General features: G+C 37.3%; 1 protein-coding gene across 6 annotated transcripts in view; it reads right to left on the reverse strand.

Annotated features, from left to right (window-relative positions):
- The window catches only part of ZNF385D (zinc finger protein 385D), a 415154-nt gene that overhangs the window by 148414 nt on the left and 238779 nt on the right, over positions 1 to 27961 (reverse strand). Inside the window, exon 1 of one of the 6 annotated variants that reach the window (XM_038127124.1) lies at positions 15067 to 15654. The exons of the other annotated variants lie outside the window; for them this stretch is intronic. Within the exon in view, the coding sequence (XP_037983052.1) occupies positions 15067 to 15088 (22 nt within the window). The 5' untranslated portion in view covers positions 15089 to 15654. Of the gene's footprint in view, positions 1 to 15066; positions 15655 to 27961 lie in introns of those variants that run through there. 6 annotated transcript variants of the gene reach the window in all.

Raw genomic sequence — 27961 nt, forward strand, 5'->3', positions numbered from 1 at the left:
GATACATATTTTACTATAGGATTTCCTGAGTCAACCACACTTGAAGCTGTAAACAGAAGGCTCAGACCAGTATTCTGTGTATCTTGGTTACCATTTTATATGGGCAAAATTCTAAAAGGAAAAAAAAAAACAAAAAACCAACAAACCAAACAAACAAAAACTCCAGAGGGAAAACCACCCCCCACAGGGATACGAAAGGTGGCAAGGAGCGGTCTGCATACCAATGTGCAGATTTCACTGCTGGCTAGGGATACCAAGGCATGGCTGAAGGGACAAATACTATTCATCTGCATTTTTACATAGGCCAGGAACAGCATGAAACCCTCTCTAAGGAAAAAGAAATATGATAAAGTCTCAAGTAATAGTACCTTTCCTGGACTGCTCTTCAGTCAGCCTGTCTATGCTGTGGTCCAAGCCACAACATAGTTCATGTATCAAGCTTGTGTATCAAGCCATCTTAAAATTTTATAGCCCCTGTTCCAGGAGCCAAGCACAGAAAATGTTATAAAATGTTTAAATAACATTTTAGAGAGAGCCATGCTTGCTCACACAATCTCACTAGTCAAAATAGTTACTTCTAGCCCTATATAACTATTAAAATTTCACATTGTGTGTATCAAAAATCAAATCAGGCATCCACTAATGTTGCCTTATGGTTATTAATGGTCTATAATTCAGCATTTCTTGAACTAACTCTAAATATATTTTGAAATAGGCCTAGTATAAAAGCAACTCACCTCAAACTTTTCAGTTTGTTGTAGTCAAAGGCTATTTGCTATCCACCTTCTTCCTAAGGTGTTCAAAAAAATCAAGCCTTGGGCATAAGACACTAAAACTTATTCTACAGGGGAAAAAAGTCTCAGCTGACATGTTTTATTTTATTTTTAAGGCTTTCTCTGTTGGAGAGGCAAAAATAAAATAAAATAAGATCAATAACTTTGATTCTGTTGCATTACATAATTATTTGAGAGATACTAAAGGAAATGTGGGGTTTTTAAAGACATTTCTACCAAGCTTTGTAACCATGATAAAGTAGAATACAATACCAAGAGGAGAAAAATTCCGGTGTACGCTTTTCTGATAATTCATGTAGATCAGAAGGATCAGGATCTTGCATCTTCACAATTTTAAGTCTATCTATTATAATTCCAGATGTTATTTAGTATGCTATATATACGTGTGTATACATATATAGATAGATTTGCTCTGATCCATGTCAAATCATTGCATTGCTTTGCTTCAATTATATGGAATGAAGACCTAATCAAATTCAACTTTTTTTGCATCCCAGCATTTGACACATTTCTAATATTTTTATTACTTTTTCAGAATAAGACAGATAAGTAATGCCTAAATTTAGCCAACAGGCTTTTATCTAATTGAATTTTGTGTCAAGTGTTTCAGGTAATTTCTCAATGTAGTTTTATGACTTGAGATGAAGAAGTCACCCCCTCTAAAAAAAATAAAACCTTTGAATTTTAATGAATTTGGGATATTAATCTGATCAGAAGAACTTTACAAAACCTAAGAAGCAAGGAGGACAATGCAAGAGCAAAGAACCTTAACGGAGCCATGTGCTGACAAGCTAGATCCCTCCTCCCATCCTCCCACTCCACTGCTAAGGATTGAAGGGAGCCTCACATACTGTAACCATCTTTGCTTTCCATAAGAGGTAATCTCACAATACATTTTCCACAAATGAAATTCTCTTAAACCAGTGAAGTGAGCCAACCAATTGTCAGATTGCTGTAGAAATGCAAGGATTTGCTAAGCCACAGACAAACTTCCATCCTACAAATACTTTTGCACATATTTAACTATTCCAATCCCTCAAATCAGTGAAACAACATCAGAAAAGTTAATTATTTTTAAATTCAGAAGTGCATGCAGGAGTGGGGTCCATCTCTTATTTGTGTGACTCCATCTGGCTAAACATTTGAAATGCTCCATAACAATGAGTTTTAAACAAAGAGATCTACAATTCTACTAAAAAGGAATTAAAAATTTACCAAGGGTTCTGAATTTGAAGGAATAATCAAAACCCCAAATACACAACCCACATCACTATATACAAGAGAATTTGCTTGTATAATCCAGAATTTGTCACTGTTTTCTTTAAAACCAAAACAAACCCACAAAGTACCAAGATACAGAAGAGAAATACATGATGAAACTATAAACAGCAGATGAAGATGAAGATACTCTAAGTATATTGCCAAAGATGCAAGACGCCCATCCCTTCTTTCTGACGTTATTAAAAAATATTCAGAATGATTCCAGTGACAAGAATACAGTTCCTGTGACAGAAGCCACTTCCTGTATCTAGAAATGGCCCTAAAAAACTCCCATAACCTCACTAAAAAAAGACAGTGAGTTGAGAAGACAGTCTCTCTATATGATTCCAGTGGCTTAAGGAGAGTTACACTGGGTATTAGTTTGAGCTGAAATACTAAAGGACAATTATTGCAGCACACTGAATCTGCTTAATGAGAGGTATCAATTCAAGTAATGAGGCAATTTTGCATGCAAGCCTCTAAGAAACCTGAAACCAAACACAGCTTGCTTGTATAAGGGTTGCATTCCAGAGCTTAAACTCAAGCCAATTTTACAGATCTGGAGTTGCAACTAAACATAAATCACCTGATTCACAGCAGAATGTTTTGGGCGTGTGAACCTGAAACGCTGAGAAAATTTCAGCAGTGTTGGCCAAACCATGACAAAATTCAAGATCTGCACAATCTTCTTCAGCCTTACACCGCTGATGCTGGCACAGCTATGTTGTCCACATATCTGCATTAGGCTGGGACCTTACCCTACGTTCAACTTTAGAGGAGCAGAAGCCGTATCTGTAGCATCGCAAATCTGCTGCCTTTGTTTCTGCTTTACAGAAAGACTTGATTTATCATCTAAGAAAAGACTCCCAAAACCTGTATTTCTGGCTATACTGTTTCACTTGGACTTGGGCAAAATACGGGGTAATTTTGTCTAAATGCAGGTAAAATTTAAATCGGGAGTGATAGGATTTCTTTATTACACTCTTAAGACAGCTAAATTATACTTAAAGTACATTGACAAAACCTAGAGGAGAGACAGCTGATTCATGTTGCTATGTATTCTGTTGCTACCACATGGCAAAAAAATTTACATTTTATTTCTCATTTAACTGACCATTTAAGTTCGCAGAAAGCATCAAATGACCCAGGTGTTCAGCTACATGAGGATTTACAGTTCCAAAAGTTGTGAAAGTAAAATAAATCTCTGTGCCCAAGGTCAAACACCAACTGTATTAACAGAACTCTTATGAAGTTCTAGAGGTTGCCTGTAGCCTTGGGATTGCAGCAGGGATACAAAATAAAACAATGCAGAGTTCATCTTTAGGTTGCTACATTGGGCACTTTTCAACATACTTTTGTAGAACATTGCCAATACCATGCCTAGTCATGCTACTACATTGGTAAAGTCAGACTACCAAGACTGGTGTAACCCCAAGAACACCAAAAAAAACTGAAAAAATTCAGTATAATTCAGTATCTGACAGCCTGAAGTAATTAGACAACTTGTTGAGAATTTGGTTCTCACAAGATATCCATTTCTTGCATTTGTAAGGCACTTCAGTGTTTCCCTACAACTTCCTCTGCAGGTGTAAGCAAGCTGATTTTAGCCAAAATAAAAAAATAAAATTAAAAAAAAAAAGAAAAAAAACAACTAGAAAGTCCCTTGTGTTAGCTTTACCACCTCACATGATTTCAGGATTCTTTCTGCTCACTGAAAGCTAGGAAAAGTTGTCATGAGATATTTCTTAGAGCTATCACACACTGAAAAACCCATGTAAAGCAGTAAATGCCTATACACACCCAAGGGAACTAGAAACTCTTTAATTTTTTTCATGGAAATCTATTTTTGAGAATATTTGCTTAATTTCATGGTCTTGCTCTAACAGCATGGGCCTCTTATTGGACATGATTTAGTACAAGATTTTATCTCTTTACCCCTAAAATTCACTATAAATTTCAAATTTGCCATATATTATAGCAGTATAATGTTATTTGGCCTTTTCAAATTCAAAGGTCAAACCAACGTTCTAATTACAAATTACAGTTTCCTTGTCACTAGAAACTATTACCCACATACAATTTTAATACACGTCCACTCAGTAGCTCCAGACACACAACTGCAAATGTCAAAATCCTGCAGACTAGAAATGAACTTCTCCCACATGCAGCTTTTTCTGGCTGAGCTACAAACCCACAGAAATGATAGCTTGATATGATTTGTGGTCAGAAACTTCAACAGAGCTGTATGAGATGATGCTCTAAGAAAAATGTTAAGCCTCCTCTGCTAGTGAGGGGGTGGGGGTGGGAGTTGGGGAAGATAAGAAACCCTAGACTTTTCTTCTTGCTGCTGTTCTGCTTAACTAATGCAGTTTCTTAATTGAAGGAGAATCACCAGAAACTACTAAACTATTCAATGAATTATCTTGATTTTTTAATGATATTGCCAATAATGTGCCTTAATGAGGCAAAAGAGGAGTTCAAAAAGGCATTGGAAAGGCATTCAAAAAGGCCCCCTGGAAAGTAAATAAAACTAAAATAAAAATAGGACTATTGTGAATTAAGAGTTACTCTACAAACTTGTACATAATCAGGAATGCTTGCAAGCCACCATCCTACACACATAGATGAATTCCTTGCAAATTTAAGACTAAGAGGGAATTGGTTTAGGCCTAGGATTGTGTAGAACTAAACAGTCCAGTTGATTCAAAAATTCCATGTTATCCTTATTGGCACAGATGACTTGGTAACAGAAATTAATAAGAACAATAACGACCATAGGTGTTTGCAGTAGAAAGCTGCATGCTAAGCTTATAGAAAAGAGGTTTGTGGTTTTAAAACACTTCCTGAAAAGAAAAAAAAAATTTTTTTTTCATTGCCTATTGAGTCTTGAGCCTTTCTATGGAAATCATCAAAGCTGAGGTGGACAAGGGAATGATGGAGTCTAGCCCCACAGGTATTCAGAACTCCTGTAGCATGGTGAGACCGGCAGCACTGCATTCCCTTCTGCAGATGCATCTTCCCATAGGTGAGACCGCCCACACAAGGCCAATGCAATTGAAATTATCCAACCACCCAGCTCATATTTCCATCACAATTATTGCCCCTTCTGGCAAAGGTACAGGGAACAGCTATTTAAAGAGGATCTGCAACACAAACAGCTAAATCCTTCACCATCACCGGCTCATTCTGCCTCTACCCCAGACCCACTGCCCAACTGGCTGCCAGAGTTTGACTACACTGCTGATGATCAGATTTAAGTTTTCAAAGAGCATTTAACTCGCATTTTAGATGACTGGAGACTTTAGGCACAACTGTCACAAATTATTTGGCAGTTACATTAATTAGAATAGGCCTAGTTTAATATTCTAGCACAGCTGAAACTCTTACTTTTCTGGGAGCCATGGAAGTTTCCCAGGATGTTAGGTGCAGTAAATGAAATTGAGTTCAAGCAAATCTGTTAGCACAGTCCAACACTTTCCACAGTTCATTACAAATAATAATTACTTTCTGAAACACCCTCCTTCTCCACGAACAGATCTGACTCAGTAAAAACAGTATCAGTGAGGAAAGCTCAATTTTTTCTGAAAGACCCTTGAAATTGCAAGGGCTTTTTTTGATACCTGCTAGCAGTTGTCATACTTACATTATACCAAGAGTTTTCAAAAGCTGCCCAACTTCTTTCAGACAAACCATCAATATTACCTTAATTTACTACTACAATCAGCTCACTACATTATTTACTAGAATAGAATATGGCTACAGAGACTGAAAGACTTCCAGAAAAACTGGATATCTGCCCATAAAAGGCACCTCACAAAGATTTTTTTTAAAAGGTTAACTTATTCATTATGGTAAACATTCTCTGACAGCATTAACCATCTATTGCTGTAAGCATCTAGAAAGGGCTAACAATTTATAATTACCATTATTTATTCTTATCTTTGTGATTTGGAAGATATTAGCTCAGCTGGAGTCTCTCAAACAGATATTTGATATAAAATATTCATAATTCATTTGACTATATACTGAGGTCAGATGACAATATTTCTGTTTGCAGATGAATCTAAAGTGATCTTTGTATTGCTGAAAATGTGCTGGCACAGCTTTTAACATAAAAAATCTTCCTACAATAAATTACAATAAAGTATCATGCAATTTTTATCATTGTGAATGTTCCTGTGAAGAAATGTTCCTACTAGAAATGCACAAAAAACCTTATACAAATCACAAACATTGTTAGAAAAAACTAAGGGATATTTTAGCCTATTAATTGTTAATGTTTTTCAATGCTAAGTATCAACAAAGACTGCCTACCTGAGACAGTTCTCTTCTGTTTTTCATCCCTACACTGAATCTTTTGGATACATTTAGCTTTCTTTTTTTTTTAAAATAGGGCAGGGGATAATAAGAAGTAAAAATAAATTAATGTTCTACACATCTGCATTTTTTTCCTGAAATCTGTGGAGTTTTCTGGGTGTCACAGTGACATATAGCATCATAATACATGGTCTTCAGAATGTTAATTTCAGACTATTTAAATATTTTTCCTTCGCTGTGTGTTGATGATAGCATGTGATGACAATTCTGCTTCAAGCTAGTGGCAAAACAGAGCAGTTTTATTTGGTCATCTTGGAGTGTTTGTGGAGGGTGGTGCTGCCAGGACCATTTTGCTGCAGCACCAGCAGGCCACCTCACTTTACCTGCTGCCTGCCTTTCTCTGCCAGAAGAGTCTACACACATTTCACACACTCAATGTGTCGTTCTGCAATCACATTCTGATTGTATCTACAGTGCTAGAGAGATTTGCAGTCTTGCTTTGATTGTTTTTTAATGTGTTTTCAGCCTTTCTGTGTTTGTTTATTACATTCAGTAAGCTCATTCACCTGAAGGAGCGTATCTGTGGGGGTATTTGTGTAGTAATGTCCCTCTTTAGGGCCACTGATTCTTTCAACCCTGAAAACTTGCATGTTTTCATGCAGGTAACCTATTGCCTGCATTGTTAGAGTGTGTAGAGCTAAATGCTAATATGGATGGAGTGCTAACTAGCATTGAGTTAGTAGGTTTACCAGCTATACCTATGCAGGAATATATATTTTATGTTCGACAAAGATACTGCAAAGGATTGGGAGAAAAAAAATGAAAAAAGGGAAAACTATTAGGAATTTATAAATGTAATGAAAATTTTTACCTCAACCCAATTGAAAAGAAAAAAAAAAAAAAAAGAAAGAGTTGTTATTTCAAAACCTTCTTTAGTGAAGAAATAATGGGAAGAGGAAAATCATACCATGTAGACCAGTACAATTTTTAAGTACTCAGGGCTACCAAGATTTAAGCCTAAGAATCTAAATGTGTTATTAGGAGGCTGTTGCAACTGCCCTAGCACTGCATGTGGAAAGGAGGACCAAACAACCAGTTTAACAAGGCAGACAGACTGTGGTCAGAATTGGCGAGACAAATGTTTGTAAATGATTACATCATGTCTTGAGTGCTGAAATCTTGTAAGGGTACTAGAAATAATACAGTTCAGTAGCTTTATAGTACCCATGTTAATGTGGCTACCATGCCCTCAGAAGGAGACAAAAAGCAAAAGGATTTAAATACATCCTTACATATGCATACATGACTTTTTATGTTTGGCCCATTTGGCTTGCTAGAATTTGCCCTTTAAAACACAGGAATTGCAAAGTTAAATAGGAGATTATGTAAAGTTTGACATATGTCTGCAAAGTTATTACTTTTTTCTATGCTACCTAAAAGCAGACAAGCTATGCAACTTCTGCTGTTGAAAAATTTGCTGCTTACAGCAGCACAATTTACCAGCAATAATAGAAAAACAGAGAAACAGTGTGCTTGCTACATAATAGTCACATATCTGGCAAACTGAATGCACCTGTTACATTGCTGGTTTTGACAGGAGGTGAGTGGATTTGCTATCACAGGTAAATACCAGCAAACAAAACCTAATTTGCTAAACATTGCACTATAGAGACAGTAGACCCGCAGGTCACTACTGAAAAACGACTTGGCTTAGCAAAAAGAGCACTGATTCTCCTTGCAATGCCAAGACTGCCTTCCTCTCCACCTGCTCCTTCCTTTTGCATTCACTGTTGAAGATCTGGTCAAGGTTCTGTGTTTTCTGACTTGGATTTCTGTGTTGATTTTTTTTCTTTTTTCTTTTCATTCAGTATTGATCCTTAGTGCAATGATGGGTAACAATATTGGAAAACGCAATTATCTCCCTCTATCTTCATAACTTACTAGACTCCATAGTAAACAAACTGAGTAAACAAGGTCAACAAGAACAAAAGAAGCTGAGAAAATTTTCACTGCTTTCATTTGAATGAATTGTCCATCTGCTTTTTCAATTACAGCATAAAAAGTAAATAAATGAGAGAACCACTACGAAGTAATACTCAAAGAGAAAATTAAGCCTAGCTTTTTTCTTTTGTTCTCAAGAAATTTTAATATTCAGAGGAGGTTTTCTAGCATAAACCTGCTTTTTAGGTTCTGTCTTGTCTTCTGATCGAGAGAATTGGGAAAGAGACTGCTGGTTTGCATTGTAATAAAGAGAACACATAAACGGCACACAGTATAAAAACTACCAGTATGAGCCAAAGCCCTTTGAGACCCTAAGCATATGCTAAAATTTCGAACAGCCATGCCCAGAGTTAGCAGACACAGTCAATCTCATTTTTGTATCTCCTGTAACTGCTCCAGAGATGAAGATACTATACATTATCAAACCCCAGGAGCTTTTCAAGCTTTACTTGAAAAGCAAGTGTTACATTATGGTTTTAAAGTCTGAAACCTGCAGGGACTACAAAACAGAGTAAATTAGTTGGCTTAGTAAAAGATCCAGGACCTCATCTCATAGTGATGAAAGAATTTCTCATGATTTCCAAACAACTGGTTCAGCCAACTAGCAGAGGTATAAAAAAAATATAAATAGATTCATCTAACCCAACCTTTTTAAAATAGATGGGGGAGGGAAATAAGGATAAAAGGAGGAAAAAAGGGCAGAGAGAGAAAAAGTACTTTTTTTTAAACACCAGATAAGGACTCAAGATGTCTTTCTATTTTTTCAAACCTGAAGAAATTTAAAATGGATATTATTTTAAGCATCAAAAGAGACAGAACTGTATTATCACACAATAATAATCACTGTATTATTAACAAGAGGCAAGTGTGTATAGGAATTGAACTTTCATTAGAGCCTCCCTTACAATTCCAATCTGAAATTACAGTTGCATTCTCATATTTTACATTCGATCCAGACCCTTGCCAGCTACTTTAAGCTGTAATACCATGTTTAAGATTGCAGTAACTCTTTATGGTGAATATGTACACAGAAAAAAGGTTGTCTAAGAGGAATATGATCATGAGCATGAGACTGATGAGCTGAAGGAAATGGTCAACAAAATGAGCAAGAAGGTCTGAGCATATGAGTCAGTAATGCAGCTTCATGCATTAGATTTTTCACCCCTAAGTAGATTTCTCAAAGAAGTGTTGCTAAAATAACTGAGCATACAGCCTGACCTACAAAATGTGGTTTTGCCATATAATGACTGAGCCCTACAATAGAGGAAAGCTTCTTTCCACTTTCATCCCCAGCAATTTAATTCAAGTGCAATCTTGGCCACTTCAAGCTTTGGTATTTCTCTCTTTTGCTGCATTTTCTCTGAATGTTACCAATCATCTATGCAATTTCAGCTGCAAAACTAATCTTTGCAGTATATTACATGTAATATCTCCTTTTTAAAAACGGAAGCCCTTATGACCTCTATTGTATTTCAAGAACTTTTCATGATCTAATGGCAAATTGAAATATTTCCTTTTCCCAGTCCAAATATATTTCTCCTTTTTCAAATACCACCACCTTCTTTAGTGCAATGAGAGGCAAAATCTTTAAAGGCTTTCCTGTAACCCGATTAAGATTTTTATAATTGCAAGAATTTCTAGAATTGCCACTAGCTTATGAAACAAAATCCAAATAACATGGAAGGATATTTGCACACAGGCACAGAGGCATATCAGCCATATGACTCTAATATAAATAGAGTCAAAGGCTCTCATTATTTGAAAATACTTTGTAAAAATTTATGTGTTGCCTTTTAGGGAAAAAAGGAAAAGAAAACAGATGTATGATATCACAATCAAAATTTTTAAAATCTAGTTTCTTCTTAATTTCATTTCTTAACAGAAGAAAGATATTTGATGGGAAGGAATGCAGGATTAGACTCTACAATCAACCCAGTTAAAATATGCACAGACACACATTCACAAGAGCACGTGAGTGCACACACACTTTGTTAAAGGACCTTCAGCTGAAGCAACTGTGATCTAATCTTCGCTAATGAAGCAGGAAGCTACTGATTCCAATTTTGGGTTTGGAGCAATTCTGTCACCCACCAGAAAAGTCACACTTGGAATGACTTTTTTTTTTTTTGTCTGTGAAATAGCAAAAGGACCTTTTATTTAACATAACATACTGAATGTATTTTGAGGCATTTTAACTTAACAGTTTCTCTAACAGAAACTAAAAGGGTGCAATCTAGCACAGAGCAGTTTCTGTAAGTTCAAACAGGATTTTTTTATTGTTATTATGTATACATGCATTAATGATTATTCAGTGCTTCAAGATATGAACTTCACTGCCCAGGAGGCTGTAATGTTCCAAATATAAACATCAGGCTCCTGCAGTATTCAAGATCCTATATATTGGCTTGCTCAGCTGAATTCTTCTGTCACACACAGCATCCATTATATATTAACTACACTTTCTTATTGCAGATGGCTGGTGATAAAACACATTTAGTAATCCAGTATCTGTGCTTCTCAAAACGTTTTAAAAGAACAGCCTTATCAACACCGATTCATCCTGACTTAAATGAAAACAGAAATGGTACTAAAGGCCTCCACAGTGTCTAACCTAGAAGGAAATATAACCTCCTAAAAAAAAAAAACAAAACAGTAACAACCAAATATTTTCATTGAAACAGAAAAAAAAAAAAACAAACCTGTTTCAGCATTTGGTCAGTTGGCTTCTACAATGTGTGTTTTCTTTAAAGAGGTGATGATATTCGGGGTGTGGGGGGGAAGTATTCTTTTTATTCCATGACTCATCCAGCATGAATCTCTTAAAGAAAGTGTTCCAGAAATAAAAAGTGATATTCAGAATAGTAGCATGCATGCAGATGAACTACTACATTCTGCAACACTGACTGAAAAAAAAAAACCCTAAAGATTAAAACAGCCACCATACAAACAGAAATGTTATGGCACTTTTGAGTAAAATTATTTGTTTGTTTCCCTTAATGCTATATATAGTATTTCCATGCCAATATATTAATTTCCTGTATAATGTGAAATATTGAGAAGAAAAGTTACTAAAACAGTAATAGGTTCAGAGGAGGCAGGGAGAGAAGGGGGGGAAAAAAAGAAAAAAGAAAGCTACAATATTCTCCTTTTTCCCTCTGCCTTTTCTTTGTAAATTTTAATTTTAGAATTTATTTGGATTGTGCTTCTTCAGTAAGGCCAAAGTATGGGTACAGTGATTTTTTTTTTTGGTGCTGGGGGTGAAGGATTCGCTTTGCTCGTGGTTCCAGCCAGGTTCCCCGAGCCCTCAGGACCCGTGCTCACTGTCCCAGAACCTCAATATCACTGTGGCGTTCCCTCCGGCTGCACGGCCGCGGTGCCTGGAGCGGTGCAGGACACGCAGCAGCAGCTCTGCCCCTTCCCCTGGCCAAGAGCACTTGCCACCTGCCCCGACCACACCAGCCACCCCAGCCCCAGGGGCGGCCGTGGGGCCACTGCGCTCCCGGACAAGCCAGCTCCCGTGGCCGCCCGCGCTGCCAGGCCCAGGAAGGTGCAGTCATGGCAAGGTGGCCAAGCCAAGGTGACAGTGGCCAGTGGGGTCTTTTAAGGTGTAGAGGTGCAGCTCTGACCATTAGCCACAGCAGAGCCCTCATGCTGAGCAGGACTAGAGGAGGCTCTCCCTCATCAGTGTGCAACATCAGCTCTGTAGCACTGAGAGCCGCCCACCATTCCTCCTCTCGGAACGGCTGAGAATGGTCACAGCTGACTTTTATCTTATGCTAAATTATTAACTTGGCGATAAATACAGGCAAAAGTTGCTCTGAGGTACATATGTATGTTCTTTAGCACAAAACGTCTCCCTATGATAACACTTAACAGAAATGTATTATTTTCATTGGCTTTTGGCTTACTCCATAAACACACTACATCATTTTGTAGGGTTTTTATTACTATTATTATTACAATCCCATATTCCTATTCAACTTGAAATGTTGAATGCAAAATCAATACAATAAGTAACAAATGTATCCACGGTGACCAAACAACAAACTCAAAAGCACAGCACAGTGAGTGAAAATTAGCAGTTCTTGAAACAACTACATCACAATTCAGTTGCACTGTAAAAAAATGGCTCATGAATTTACAAGGGTTACAATGAGCTTAATTATTTGAAGGATCAGATCAAAAAGTAAAATACACATAGTAGGATGTAAGATAAAGGACGAATACCTTCTTGGAGGCTACAGCTTTAAAGAGAGAGAGAGAAATATGATGGCAAATTCCAAAATTTATCAACTTCTCTCTCTGATAGTTAAAAACTCCCTTCACCCATTAACACTTGCTCTATAACAATAATGCTATCAGAGGGTTAGGTCTTACTTTCATGGTAATTTTCAATGTTTCTTTCAACCTTATGCTGCACACACGCATTTCCCACTATGCCACCTCACATCAGCAGCAGTTCGACAGGAAGGCCCAGAAAAGCAAACAAGATGCATAGAAACATACAGAAAAATGCTTTCCTTTTCTTCCCTTTCTATACTTATGTGGCCCAATAGTTGCATGTATGGATTAAAAAAAAAAATAAAAAGCAACTACAAAACAACAACCCCCCCAAAAAACATACAAAATTCTGTATTAATATTTAAAGTACCTTTTTTTTTCCTTAAAAAATAAAAATCTGTCTATTCTGTGTATGTGATTGCTGTAGCAATTTGAAATCAAAGTAGATGCACGATGTACGCAGTCAAGCTTTCATCCGGCTCAGTGCAATACTGCTTTGTGCAGTAACAGGGACAGGTGAGATTACAGATGTTCTTGCTTCTCACTGACAGTGCAAGAAAATACCCAAAAGAACAAGAAAATACCCAGAATAACCACAGGTAAATATTATCCCCCAGCTCACGCTTTCTTATGCAAAAGACAGGAACAAGAACGTTCATTTAAAACTTAATACTGAAGGAAACTTCAGACTGAACACAGCAGACAGAGAACCTGCCTAGCAGAAACTTTCAGCTTTGCTCTCAGTAGTGAAATTTACACAAAGCACAACACAGTTTTTTCCATTAAAAAACTTGTGTTGCACCAGAAAACAAATAAGCATATGATACAGCGATTTTTTTTTTCAAAGTAATACCAAAAAAAGTTTGATCACCATTACATGCTTCTGAAAATTACAGACAGGAAAAAAATTAAAAATTAAATACCATGCAGCTAACATATACCTAATACCCCAACTCTATAACTTCAGAAAACTGCAACTTCTAATCCCACACAAGAAAAACTGATTGTCAAAAAAAAGCCAACCAACCAAAAAACCAAATAACAGCCCATCTGGCACTTGCCATGTTGTTAAAGGTAGAAAAATACTGGAAAGAAATTAATAGCAAGTTAACCTGGCTTCTTTATTAGTGAAGAGACTTAATCCAAATTATTCAAATCTAAAAACATATTGCTTGCCTATTCCTCCTCAGTCTTTTAAAAATGTAGCAAAGCTAAAGTATTGAAAATATATCTTTGAAAGGGACAATGAACAGTTCTGACAACTCAACCAATTTGTATATTTTTTTTCTGCTAGGACAGTTTAAATCTAAATCTATCGGCTTTCATAATTGATGTATTTCACTGTTAAAGACAAATCACACATACATACAGTCTTTAATTTTATGAAAATAAGAAGATAGTCCTTAGCCTGGCACAAGGCATAGTACTTTTTTGACAGAGCTGAGAATATTACAAAAGTTCTTCCCTTTAAGCTTAGAGTGAACTCCTGGTTCAATATTTAATGAAACTGAGAAAGCTGCTGAATGTCCCAGAAATCCTCCAACTCCCTGCTCTCTGTTCATTCTAAGTACTATGCTGCTATAAATTAACAGTGAGACTAGATGAGATTTCAAGCAGCCAAGAATAGCATTTTTCCATCACACCACCTAATTCTCTATTTTATTTTCCTTTGCTCTTTAACAGCACTAACTTGCAGCATTATATTGCAATCGTACATCCCAGCCCAGTACTGCAGCACTACATTGCTCAAACATAGCTCTACACTCCAGCATGTTTTTAGGGTGTGCAGCCAGCTCAGCTGTAAGCCGAAGGAAGATTTCTGTCAAGCAACAAAACTAAACTCTGCACAAATATTTAACAGCTCCAAGACCCCTAAAGGCTTAAAATAATATGCATTTTGTGACATGCTAGGAGCCAACTCCACACCGGTGATATGCACAATGCAGAGTACTCAGCAATTGCAGCACTGAAAATAAAACATTGTTTCCCCTTTGTACCTTGGAATTCTTCAAACTAAAAGCTGAATGAAATACTGAGGTTCGCTGTGCCTCCCCAGCACTGACAGTGCACTAGCAGCTCGTCCATTACATTAAGTTCATCTAAAACTTCCCATGCCTCGCAAGCATTTCCCATCCCCTCTCAGCAGATGAAACACAAGTTCATTTAAAACAAACCTAGCACGAGTTCATCTTATCTAGCTTGTTTTTCAAACCGCTAGAACTACGCAGTAGCCCACTCAAACAGAAAATTTCCTAGACAATGGAATCCTTTCAAACTGCACAGCCGGCAGGATTCCCCAGTTGTCAGTTTTAGGTGCGTGCCAGCACGAAATGTTCTTGAATCCGAAATCTGTAATAATCACTCCTATTGATAATGTGAGCAGAAGCAGAATTACATCACGGTTAACACTTACCAAAATACATTATGTTTCTCATTAATCATGCAGTCAGGATCCCACGGCTGTGTATTCAGCATTAGCTCCTGCACAGGGCTGACATGTAAAACAGAGCTTTTTCATTCTACATTATGTGGAAATTTCCCAGCACGAGAAGCGTGAGAGAGCAGTGTGCCTCCTCAGGATGAGCGCTTTGCAGGCAGTCTTATCCCTGATACAATCCCTGTCTGATTTAGCGTTTACTCCGGCTGCATGCTGCACTGCCCATTCTTACTGTAATCTGACTCCTCCTTCTGATGTCCTTGCTGTGCCTGTGACATCAGGACTAAGAGTACTACAAACAGATCTTTTCGTTTCGAGCTCGCAACGACATGCTCTTATATCCTGGTTAACCTAGCTCTGGTTTGGACAAAAAAAAAATAAGCCCTTCTAAAATTGTGCAGGCTTTTTTTTTTCTTGGCAGTAAACGCGTTTAGTGACATAACGTGCTCAATTACATAATAGATGGGAAAGACAAAGCCTATATTGTTAGTGTATTTTTCTTTGAAGGGCAGGCTCCAGGAGAAGCTTTGAGTGCCTCAATACCCCAACTTCAACAGAAGATAAAGATGGCTGGCACTTTGCAAGATCATGTACCCCTAAGACTTTTTTTTTTTTTTTAAATCAATAGTTTCACTTCAATGAACGATTTCAAACCAAATGTTGGATAAAAACAAGTCTGTTTCTATTTTTAAAAAGCAACTGGCAAATAGGTAGTTTAATTTCAATACAGCTGAACTGATTTTTTTCAACTACAATTTCTTCACCTGAATAAAAAAGCATGAAGACAGGAGACATACGACAACGAGGATCTGTGATGGAGTTTATAACCTTTCACCCTCCAGGTCTCTAGTTGCTTTCTGGCCCAGGTTGATAAGTCATTAGCAGCTGGTAGGTATTCTATTATTCTGTGGCAAATGAAGTGGTCCTAACTTTGTTGTAAATAGGTCCCCACACAATACCTGATGCTATATGAACCAGTAGCAGCTTCAGAGGAAGAAGGACCAAAGAAACACCAGAATGCTGCCCACCATGTACATGGCAGTGCCTCGGGATGGAGCCGACAACACACCAGTGCGGCAGTGTGGTGAAGACAATGCGGTCTCTATTTATGCATACATGTCTCTTCTCTGAATCAATAGAGGACATTGGTTTCCTGCTGTCAGTCTGGCATGTATCAGTGATAATACACTTATACTAAATAAAGGTAAAAAGTAATGGACAGTATGCTGAAGCGTTTATTTCATTATAATAGGATCTAATGGGATGAATGCTTTCATTCTACAGGAAAGAGGATGACAGGTATAATTCATTTAAAGCTCCACTTCTTATTTGTAAAACCACCACACAATAAGTACTATTTCATAAGGTCCAATCACTTCAGGCAAAATTATCACAGCAGCAGAGCAGCCAAGGAATGCTTCAGTTGCAGCAGCAGAGGTAAGAGCCCTAGTATACAGTGCCGCTATGCATCTCCCAGCAAGAGTCCTCTGCAGCATTGCCCTCATGAGGTTTCCTGCCACCTGTATGAATGTTACTGAGATTAAACACTGACGGGGAACTGGGACACCAATTTCAGTCCTGTCCCTCACCCACAGTCCCACAGCTATTCATTTCTGATACCTAGCCTTTCTCAGCGCCCTTTCTTATTTCAACTGCCCCTACCAAGAGGCAAGCCCTTTAAACAAGAGATCCACAGCACACAGAAACTCCAAAATAAGCTTTGATTCATGACTGAAAAGCACACAGTGCAGGAGTGCACTCTGAGGCCACAGTGCACAAGGGAGGAAGATCAAATCTTCTTGTGTGGGTCAAACTGACCAACAACGTAAGTTAAGCAGATCTTAAATCACAGTGAAGAAATGCCGTCTAAAAATCTCTGGAGAAAAAAAAAAAAAAGCTGTCTAGAAATCATGGTCTATGTTTCAACTACGCAGTGTGGACAGCAAGTAACAGAGGGTATTCATAGCACATTTCTTTCCTTTAGTTCATCATTACAATGCTCATTTGCTTCTAAAACACAGGGAAGGACACCTCACTAAAAGGGAAAATACCATCCTCAAAGACTGATTTAAAATATCTCAGCTGAAACACTCTAATGTTCCCTGAGCAGTAGGTATAAGCTACTATCTGGAGCCTTCTGCAGCAGAAGCATTCCCTCCTCTCCCTTCATGGAGGGTAAAAGCTCAGAGAATCAATTCTCTGTGAAATCCTTCAGCTCCTTTTCCAGCTCTGAAGTGCTTTTGCAGAGGCACTGCGTGACGTCCTTTAAGACAGTCTGCACCCAGGCACAGCATTTGCCTGTTAAGCTGCATTTACCCTATCACAGAAAAAAAAAGGATTGGGTTATTCTGCCAGGAGTCAAACTCTGCAAGATGTAGGCTACCTCAATGTTCCACCAAGCCAGCATGCCTCTTAATTCATGCTATGGGAACAGAATACTCGTGTCTGTGTAGATGTGCTATTAGTGCTCAGGCAAGGACCATGCTGCCTTTAAACACCCCTTCTTGAAATGCTGTTCTGCTACAATACCTGTACCACTTTGGTGGTGCCTGATGGCAGGTCAGATCCTCAGGCAATGTAAACACCAAAGTGCCACGTGTTCTGACTGACATGTTCTCCACTACTTGGCTCTGAATGTTACCTCCAGTTTTGTTTTGCCCTGTAGGATGTAAAACAAGAAGGACAACCTCCCTCCTCCTTATTGCATCTTACTTGTGTTCTGAGAGTAAGTATGCAATTTAAGTAAACAAAGAAATTGAAACAAGAACCTCAATTTAGTTTCATTTCAACTACAGAAATGCAAGGTAGGAGGGAAAAATCACTGGAAAGCTTTCACAGCCCAAATTCACATACTCTATGACAAACTCTGCTTTCACTTACACACATACAACATTAATAAGCTGCAAAAAGAAGTAGGGTTTCAAACAAGGAAGAAAAAATAAATTTTATTCCCTGAGTGGGATATTGTCACTGTCAGTGAAAGCAAGGTTTAGTTTAGTAATTGCAATCCCAAATGGCTAGTGTTTTAATGCAAGCATTGAGGATTCTGCTGAGAACAGCTGTAGGGAAGTACAGTCAGGAGCAGCAAACACTTATGTGTGCCTGGAGATTTGAGTAGACCCAGTCTGTGCATGCAGGATCATGCAGAATGAATGAGGAAATTAGCCCATGATGTCAGCCCATGGTGCAAATTCTCCAACCCTCAACAAGCCAGCACAGGTTAACCAGCATTTAACTTTGCTACAGATACTGGCCAACTGCAAAATTATCATATTTTCATGCATGGTTCACTTGTAAAAACAAAACCCCCAAACTCTTGTGACTCAACAATAGCATAAACATAACAAGAAAAAAATTACCTTCTCCTAAACCAGCTAGCCTTCATTCTTATTTCTAATAAAAGAAGCAACTTCTACTCCCTGAAATCCTCTTTTCCAACAATCTGTCTCTTTTTTCATAATAGCATCTCTACCTTGAGTTCTTCTGCCCTTTCTCCCCTTGGTAAAAGCTTTGCCACAAAGGGCAGATTTTCAAAATGCAGAACAACCCACAAAACATCACCTCCTAGGAATAAACAAAAAGTACACAGCACACATGGCCCAGAAGTACAGCACATACCCTATACTTCTGCAGACCTGGGAAAGCTATAAGTTATTCCCCATACCCGACTTGATCTAGAGACAGAGGGTCAACTTCATGAAGTAGCTCCTCTGTTCTGTGCTTTCTACTGATTTTTTATCTATCCACTGATTTAAACAATTCCACCATAATAAGCGTTAAAGCCACTCACAGGCAAGTCTGTTGCAAAGACTAATTATTATTTAATATTAATGCACCTAGTTAACTCCCTAGGATTCCTGGAAAACTCTCTTCCAGTCTTGAACTCTCCCAGGAGGCAACTAATATTAGATTTATACCCAAACTCTTACCAATTCGCTTTGATGAATGTCAGTAAGTGAGGCTGACCACAGATCATCTCTAGCAAATGCAGGAGCACATTGAGGAACACTTTGCTGGCAGAAGTATAATAATAGTCAACAAATATGCTAGTGACACAACATTTTAAGTCTCTGCATCATGTGTAGTAGGCTAAAAGATCTCATACATCTCAGCGGTTTTCAGATTTTTCTGAAATAAATTTTGTCTACTGTACAGAGAGACCTATTAAGAACAAAATTTTTTTGTGGCAACATTCATTTCTGAAAATAAAATGGGAGAAACAATCCAAACAACACTTGGCCTATTAATTCATCAAATGCATCCCAAAACTAAAAGACTGTTGCAAGCTAAGTGGGTCTCGCATTTCCACATAATTTGGAAATTTATGTATTGAAGTTATTTCATTCCTATTAGTGACCGCAGTGCAGAAAGAAAGAACAGCAAACAAGCCACAACTTTGTAAGCCTCCAAAAGTAATTGAAAATGTTTCCAAGCACACATATTTTTGTGCCTCAAATCAAATATACTAAGTACATCAGCTAGAAGTTTGGTTTGTTTTTATTTTGAAGCCATCTGGAGCAGTTTAATACATACTACACAATAATGCAGATTTTGTGATTCTTTACTAATCTCCTGAGGTAACGCTAAAGGATAAGAAGGGAAGGAGCAAGTTACATTTGTATATTTTAAACAACCACAGAGGCTCATCTTTGGTTTTGAACATTCTTCATGGGCTAAAACTACCAAATGTGTTTTTTACCCTTGACTCAGAAGTGTCACTTCTGGAAATGTGCAATATTTGTCACCATGAATACCATTTAACTGCAGCAGTACCCGAAGGAACTCTGTACCACAACACGTGAATACAACTGGAGGAACTTAATTAATCTTCCTGTCACTTCCATGATGCTTTTCATTAGTTTAGCTGCTATCTGATCAACTGCTCCTTTCTCTATTGGAAATGGCTAACCAGAACCTCCTATAAAAGCATTTTCAAGAGGTAAACAGGCTCACTTTTGATTCTGAGAGCCTTTACAAAGCTTTGCCAAGCAGACTTTATCAGTTCAGTAACAGTACTTACAGCACTGCTCTTTTTAGGCAACTGGGATTTTCCACATACATACACAGCTTAAGAAATATAAATAGAACAATATGCTTTTTTCTAAGCTTAAAGCTACTACTTCTGGTATTTTGTAGTTTGAACACAGATAACATGTAGCAGTTCAAAGGTCATTTTCTTCTGAATTTCCTTCCCACAGACATGGATAGTTATTAAACAAAAAAGCAGAATGTAGCCAGCATAAAACCAAACCAACATTTTGGCCACTGTTGCTGCTAATTGTTTCACTAACTGCCCACTCCTGTCATCTTCTGCTCCTAAGCATGGGACAAGTTTTAAGTTAATAAATGTGAATGAATACACAACCGGTGCAGAAGTTTCTGTGAATATGTATATTGATAACAATTTTAAATAGAAATATGGTCTTAAAAGCAAACAAGACCAAGAAGTTTGTCTGAATGCATGTCAAATATATTTTGAAACACATCCACACAAAAAATGTATTTTTTTTCTCCCAACAATGAAAACTGGAATTGATGACAACACAACGTCCAAGCTGCATAATCCTCCCTTTCTCCCTCTTCCCCTCTTATTTCTGTACAGCTTTCAGAACAATTTCTCTAACGTGGGGTTTGAGCATATCACAAGCAGACAATTCATCACTACCTCTTGTGAGGTGAATGATTAATTAATGTTTCACTATTTCTGTCCATCTTTCCAACACTCTCTACAATTTTGCAACATACCTTGTAGACTTATCACCAAATCCAGACATTGTATTCTCACAATTTAAAAACCTAAATTTAGAAATACAGATATTGTACTAAAAAGTTTTGTACAGATATCACATTCATGATTTTTTTATTTTTGCACTCTGATTTACAGGATGCATCTGTTCATCTATGAATGGATGCATTTTGCGTTTCTGATTACAGCATCAAATGGCCAAAACTATGCACTTCTATTATTTCTATAATAATTTTTCATCAATCAACTTATAAGTCTCAAGTAAAAAAATGGATAGTATATAGTAAACTCATCTACTCATTCTGCCTGCTTTAACTGTGTTTGATTAAGCTAAAAAAACGATTTATTACATTTTTAATTAGAGATCACCTGATTGAGTTTCAAATATTAAAAAGCAATTATTGCACAGGTATCAGCCAATGTTTTAAGGTGGGAATGATTGTGTGGGGGTTTTTTTTGGAGGGGTAGTTGGTTGTTGGGTGGGGTTTTTGTTGCTTGTTTGGTTTTGAGTTGTTGCGTGTTTTTTTTTTTTTCCTTCAGCAAGGTGCATGAAAGAACTGGAGATTTTGTCAACACATCATTTAGGACTCTCGTGTACAAATTGTCCAGGACTGTTGATTTTAAATAGACTTTAGTCCAAGCTGCTGCTTTACATCTTCCTTTCTTTCCTCCAGGTCTTTTGGAAAGTGCCTTAGCACACTCATTACATGGAAACTGCATCAAGCATTTTTCAAAACATAGGATAAAAATATTTTTTTAACACTTATGGTGCTTTCAAATCACTCGTAACAATCTTACTATCTCCATCTAGTGGCTTATATGATTAGGACTTTTGCTATTAATACACTAAAATCTTTTTATTGTCTTTTGCCTTGCCAACCACAGAATTTTCATTTCCTGCTTCCAGCTTTCCCTATAAATTTTCCACATTTCTTACTTCCAATTTATATTGATTAGCAATTGATTCCGCTTTTATATTTTTGTTCCAAGTTGTATTTTAAGTTCTAGTTGCTCTGCTAGTTTTGTGGCTGAACCAGGAAAGACTTTTAGTTAAAGTTTGCCTTTTTCTGAACATGAAACAATTTTTTTAGTCATCTAGTTACCTCTAGTAATCTAAGGCAGCATCAATTTTCCTACCACAGCTTTTTTATATCTTTTCTTCCCAAACATTTCTGCTTCTAATTTTCCCGTAAGAAATAAAACATCTTGAAACACAAAATCTGCAAACAATTCTATTTGTATTCTGTTTGCTCCTATAGAATATTAAAAACAAATCCCTTTCCATACCCTTAAGTACCTAAAGGGAAGTATTTCAAGATACATGCACAAAAAAACCCCCATTCCTTCATTTTTTCATACTGTTCAAAGAAGAAAAGGGGAAAAAAAAGTAGCAATGCAGTATGATTTTAGGTTTCCCAGTGATCATGAAGGCACTGAGCTGTGGTTTAAGTACTTAACTGCAAGAGGAAAATGCCAGCATGTGCAGTCCCAGTGTGAATGGGTGCAAAGCAGTTTGCTTTTTATACTGGATCGATCAGTGGGAGGGAGGCTGCAGCATAGACCTACAGCCAGGAAGGGACACAAGCACTGCCAGCTGCACAACATTACAACTTCCCTCCTGCTTTGGAGAACTGAGACACTTTGCAGCAGCACCCTAAGTGATTGCAAGGTGCCAGCACCACATTTGCAACTAAGAAGAGGCAGGAGCTTCAGGCATGTCCTGCTTTGATTACCTTAAGAGACAGCACTCAACTAAAGTAGCCAGTGCTACAGACACCTCCTGAGGCAACCCATCCTATGATAAATTGTAATCTGACAGGAAGAAATTTCATCTCCCGTGGCACAGAAACAGTTAAGCTAATCTCATAGAAAACACTACTGATGCATTTGAATTCCCCTTTCATATTCAAGGAAAAGCTGTTTTAGCTAAAAATATCAAAGGAAATGGAAGTCAGAAAGTGCCATGCCAAAAGGGGAGAAGACACGATGGCAGCAGGCAAGACACTAATTTGAGGTATGAAGGGATGCAAGTTATAGCACAGTATTTAAGTTTTTATGAGAATGTTTTTAAAGATATGTATTAGATTTATTCACAGCAGTATTGAATTTGATAGGCCTGTCCAGGTGTAAAGCATTTTGTAATTCCACGCAGGCAAGTTCCACAGCAGAGCACAAGAAACAAATTGTCATGGAGTGCAAATACCAGCAATATCTCACTGTAGGTGGGATTTGACTCTGAGACTGACACTTTGGGTTTTCTGTGCCTATTTGTGTGTGTACCTGCAATCTGGATGTCTAATTTCCCACCACAGTCAAAGCAAATCAAATTGATGCAGTCAACAAAGTCAGAAGTGTTACTCATTACATCTGGAAATAGACAACAGCTTTCCAAGATCCGAGCAGCTCTCCAAGCTCCATTAACTGTATTGACTGGAGTTTAACCAATCCAAAGGGGAGCTTAGATACCTTACTCACTCCTAGATAGCCACAGATGCACACACATACACACTCTGCCAGCTGAATCCCAGCCAAGGCTTCCAAATCCCTTAAACAATCTGGGACTCCTCTAGGTCACCCACACCTACTGAAATCCAGCTCCATCTGGGATCACCACAGCAACTACCAACTATGCTCACCAACACTAAGCAGCACTTAAGAACAGAACATGAGTAGCACCTGCAAGTGAAACAAGCATATAATTAATTCAAAAAGAATTGAATTATCTCATAAGGAATTAACTATAAATTAGCTTCCTCAGTGAGTGGGAAAATTTCCTTGTCTCTCTTACATGACCCTAGAGTCCCTCAATATTTCACTCTATGCAAAAAAAAAAAAAAAAAAACAACAAAAAACCAAAAACCCAAAAAAAAAAACCAAAGATCAAAAACATCTGAACGTCTGGCTCAAAAAATGTCAGGCGCAGAAAAAAGTACAACTCTTGAAGGACTGAGCTCTCATCCTACAATAACCATGGTTTGCTAAAATCCCTGTATTTTAACTTTAAATATTTAAACTTAAAGTATTCATGCTTACCTTTAAGGAAAAAAATGGGAGCATGTCACAAAGTTTCTGTTAGGTGATATAGGCATTTATAGCGAACAGAAAAATAATGTTAAAACCATCCAGAAACAATTTATTTCTTCTAATTTCAAATGCTCCAATACTCTCTTCCCAGGGAAGATGAAAGGGTGTAACTGCTTCTTAACATTCTGCCAATAGTGTTCAAATACAATCCTACCTGGTTTATAATAAACAACAGTAAAAGGAGTGTTTTCATCTCTCTTCCCACCTTTTGATCTTATTGACAGAGACTTCTGCCACTCTAATTTAGAATGTCACGTACAGCAAAAAACTCCTGTATGTATCTGTTCCTTTCTCATTGCATCTCTTTTCTGTACAGATTGCCTTTGATCTGCCATACCTCTGAATTAAATTCAGATCTGAAAACACCCTGCCACAATAGCAGCCTATACGTAAGCTCTGTTTCCCACAGCTGAACAAAAACACTGTATCCCAAAACCATAAACCCTCTTTGACATGCACTTTTCAGGGTCTGGCTCAATACAAATACTTTGCAATTTATTTATACCAATATACTTAGAAAATTAATAATTTTGAAATTCAACAGCCTAAATAGAGTGTTGTGGCTATTTTTAGATAATTTAGTGATTTTTAGTTTGCTGCTCGGTAACACCTATAATAAGCCTAGTTACTCTAGGTGTCTAAACATGAATACAGAGACAGAAAATTCTGGTCTAAGCCCTCAAAGAATTTTTTTCTTCTCTGCATATACCAATGAACAGAATACAACAGATGAAGATGTATGTCACAACTTCACTTCATATTTCTACAGAGCATTGCAGCTGAAAGAATTTCAGCTAGGTTTGAAAGCCCCAGCCACAACTCTTTAGTCTCTGAAGATATGAGACAAGTGTTCCAGGTTCACTGACTGTCTACGGATCCATCTTGTTCAGGAGGACCGTGTCATGTCAATACCATAATAGCCTGGAAGTGTTAATGGAGGAAGAGCTGCCTGTAGGGATCTGTATCTCTGCCCAGCCTGAGGAAGGGTGTGCAGATAGCAGAGCAGAAGATGCAGGAATGGTGAACTGGACTTCTATGCTCACTTCGTCTGCAGACCCTCTATTTTTTCTGTATATAAGACCGCGATTGTCATTTCATGAACATTTATGTTCTGACTGCTCAGACAGAGTTGACTGCAATTTAAAAGTGACTTCTAGTTCATCTGAGGGTTGCATTGATTTGGCAGTTTAGTTTTGTGCAATGGAAAACTGCATCACTGGCAGAAAAGCTTTCATGGAAAATAGTGTAAGAAACAGAAGGCCTCAGTAAAACCATGTAATGCAGAAGTCTGCAGTCCCCATTTAATCCCACTAAAGTTATTTTATCATGTTCTCAAAGTTTCTGGTACTTTTGTACCGATACACTTTTCATCACTTATCTACCACTTCCTTCCTTAATCACTGTCCACCAGAGCATTTAATTAAGTAATTATTTTTACCAAGAGTAACTGTCTATACATTAAAATCCACTGGGCCATGCTCCATTTTCATTTTCATCCTTTAAAAGCAATGACTTTAAGAACAAATTCAGGAAGTAGCGAGCACGAGGTAGTGCAGTGTTGCATAAAGCATATATGCATGCTAATAAACACACATACTTGTATCCAGCCTTGTGCACACACAAATGCAGGCAGTGTAACACGACAATGCTAGATGCTTTCTCAAGTGTATAATTAACTTGCTACACAGGTCAAAAGCCACACTAGGATTCTAGTTTCCTCATTTTTTTCTTACTCATTCCTCCTCAACAAGGCGATTTATTTTTCATCATTGGATATGAAGCCAATCAAAGGGTAGAATTAAGAGTGATAAAACTCATGCTTTATTGTGTTACTTTTTACTTGCTATTCAGCATGACAGACACATTTGATTAGAAGGAGGAAGTCAAATTATAATGCTGAATATTTCAGCATTATATTTTATTAAAATTCTGGATATTTTATTTTTATTTTATTATTATTATAAGTAATAACATTATTTATTATAATAATAACAACTTATTATTCATAAGTGTTAGGAATTGCTCTTAGTAAAGTCACAGTGGGTTCATGCTCATTTCTGCACAGCATAAAATATGTCATGACTGGCTATTGCTCTGTCTTCTGGATCTCATAACTGTTCTGGCCCGGTTAGGAACCTATTTTAGGAACCTCCAAAAACATGACAAAGTGAACCACGGTTTTAGTCAGGGTCCTCTGAGATGGTCTTCCCCTGGAAAAAGGTCCAGTGAAACCAACTGGCAGATGGGAAGATTAGCTTCAGATAGAGCTAGCCAGCACTTCTGCAGGCTATAGAAGTCTTGTCCCTCTTATGCAAGGATTACTATCCACAGTTCCACAGTATGTGCTTTACCTCTCATCATCACCCAGTCACTACAGGGATTGGGACTACTGTCTCCTAGACACCTGCTGAGTACTTTAATAAGTTTATGATTTTATAAACTTCTGTCTGATGCTATGAATGTTTTAAATGAGGACTCCACCTGAGTAAATAACAAAAGACAATCTTCAGCTTGAGGGTCTCACATCAGTGTGTCACCAAAGATAGACAAGACCAAAGGAAAAGGCCTTGGTCTGAATCAAGACAATTAAAACTGTCCCCAATGTCCATGTAAGCTATTCATTAGGTTACTGTTTGGTTTTTTTTCCCAGAGATAAAAAAATGTAAGCTTACTATTAAAATGCAATTTTCTACTGAGAAAATGCATCACAAAATTGATGGGCAGCTTCCTGCTAATTGAAATTTTTGTTATAAGCAATAAAACAGGAGTGTGAGTTATTTTGAGTGAGAGTTATTCTTAGATGTCTCAGTAAGGGGAATCACAATATATTGATATTTAAAAAAGAATTATTAATTATTGACTTTTCATTGGGGTTAGATTTAAATATAAAATCCAGAAAATTAAATATTCAAATAATTTTGAAGTAATAAAAATCACAAAAAAATCCCACAGTTTTGAGGCTTCAAGGTATTTTATCATTAATACTTTCAGGGTTTCTTTAGAAGAAAGTTACAAAAAAAAAAAAAGTGCAACAGTCAAACAGCAAGCTCAAAGAAACAGATTTTTCTTTACCTATTATGTGACTACTTAATCTGATTTTCAAGTTCAGAAACAACAACTGGTGGTTTGGTCCTGCTGTTGCTCATACTTCATATTTCATATTTTTCTTTTATAGTCTTTTGCCCTTTTGTAAAGAGTCATTTTAAACTTTTCATTGAATATTTTCTAAGGGAAGGTCAGATCTGAGAGGCTATGAATGCATTAGCCTTTGATCTTCCTTCCTTGACTGATGTGTATTCAAGCCTGCCAGAAGATTTTCTAAATGACAGATGCAAGACTGACTGAACAAGAAACACCTATTACTTGGAAGAGGGACATCACAGGAGTTGCAATAGTTTTTACCTAGAAATTGCAAAGTATGTGATTTACAGAACTTTAGGAAAGGCATATGTTTAGTACTACTACTACACATATGTACATATTTTTGAATGCACCAGAAAAGCCAAATTATGAGGTAATAAAGGCATATTACATGAGTCATCAGAGCATGTACATTATGAAAGGGATAATTAGTCATTTCTGATGACTGGTTAAATACCATAAATAGCATTTCACTGTCATTCTGGGGTCACACCATGACATTCTTATAGAAAAATAAATCCTTTAGAGAGGGACAGTTTGGCTGTAAAGCTCCTCCAGTGGGAAGCATCACTATACAAATAACTCTCTCCCTTTTTATGCCAAGACACCCTTTCAACTAAGCAAGGTAAATGACCTTCACTCATCACCAGTAAAATATTGTCAACTTTTGAGATGCTACCCCCACCAGTGTCAAGATATGCTTCACAGAATTAATCTTTCTATAACCTGACTGATGAAGTCCTAATTTACCAGACTTGAGGCACTCAAAATATAAATGGATGAAAGGACATTAGCATTTATGATACAATATTAATATTTTTGCAAGAGCTGTTGCAGTTTCTACTAGATGATTTTATAAGATAGGAAATATTATACCCCTGTTTTGCAGATGAAATGAGG

Source organism: Motacilla alba, chromosome 2, assembly GCF_015832195.1.
Source record: "Motacilla alba alba isolate MOTALB_02 chromosome 2, Motacilla_alba_V1.0_pri, whole genome shotgun sequence".
NCBI lineage: Eukaryota > Metazoa > Chordata > Aves > Passeriformes > Motacillidae > Motacilla > Motacilla alba.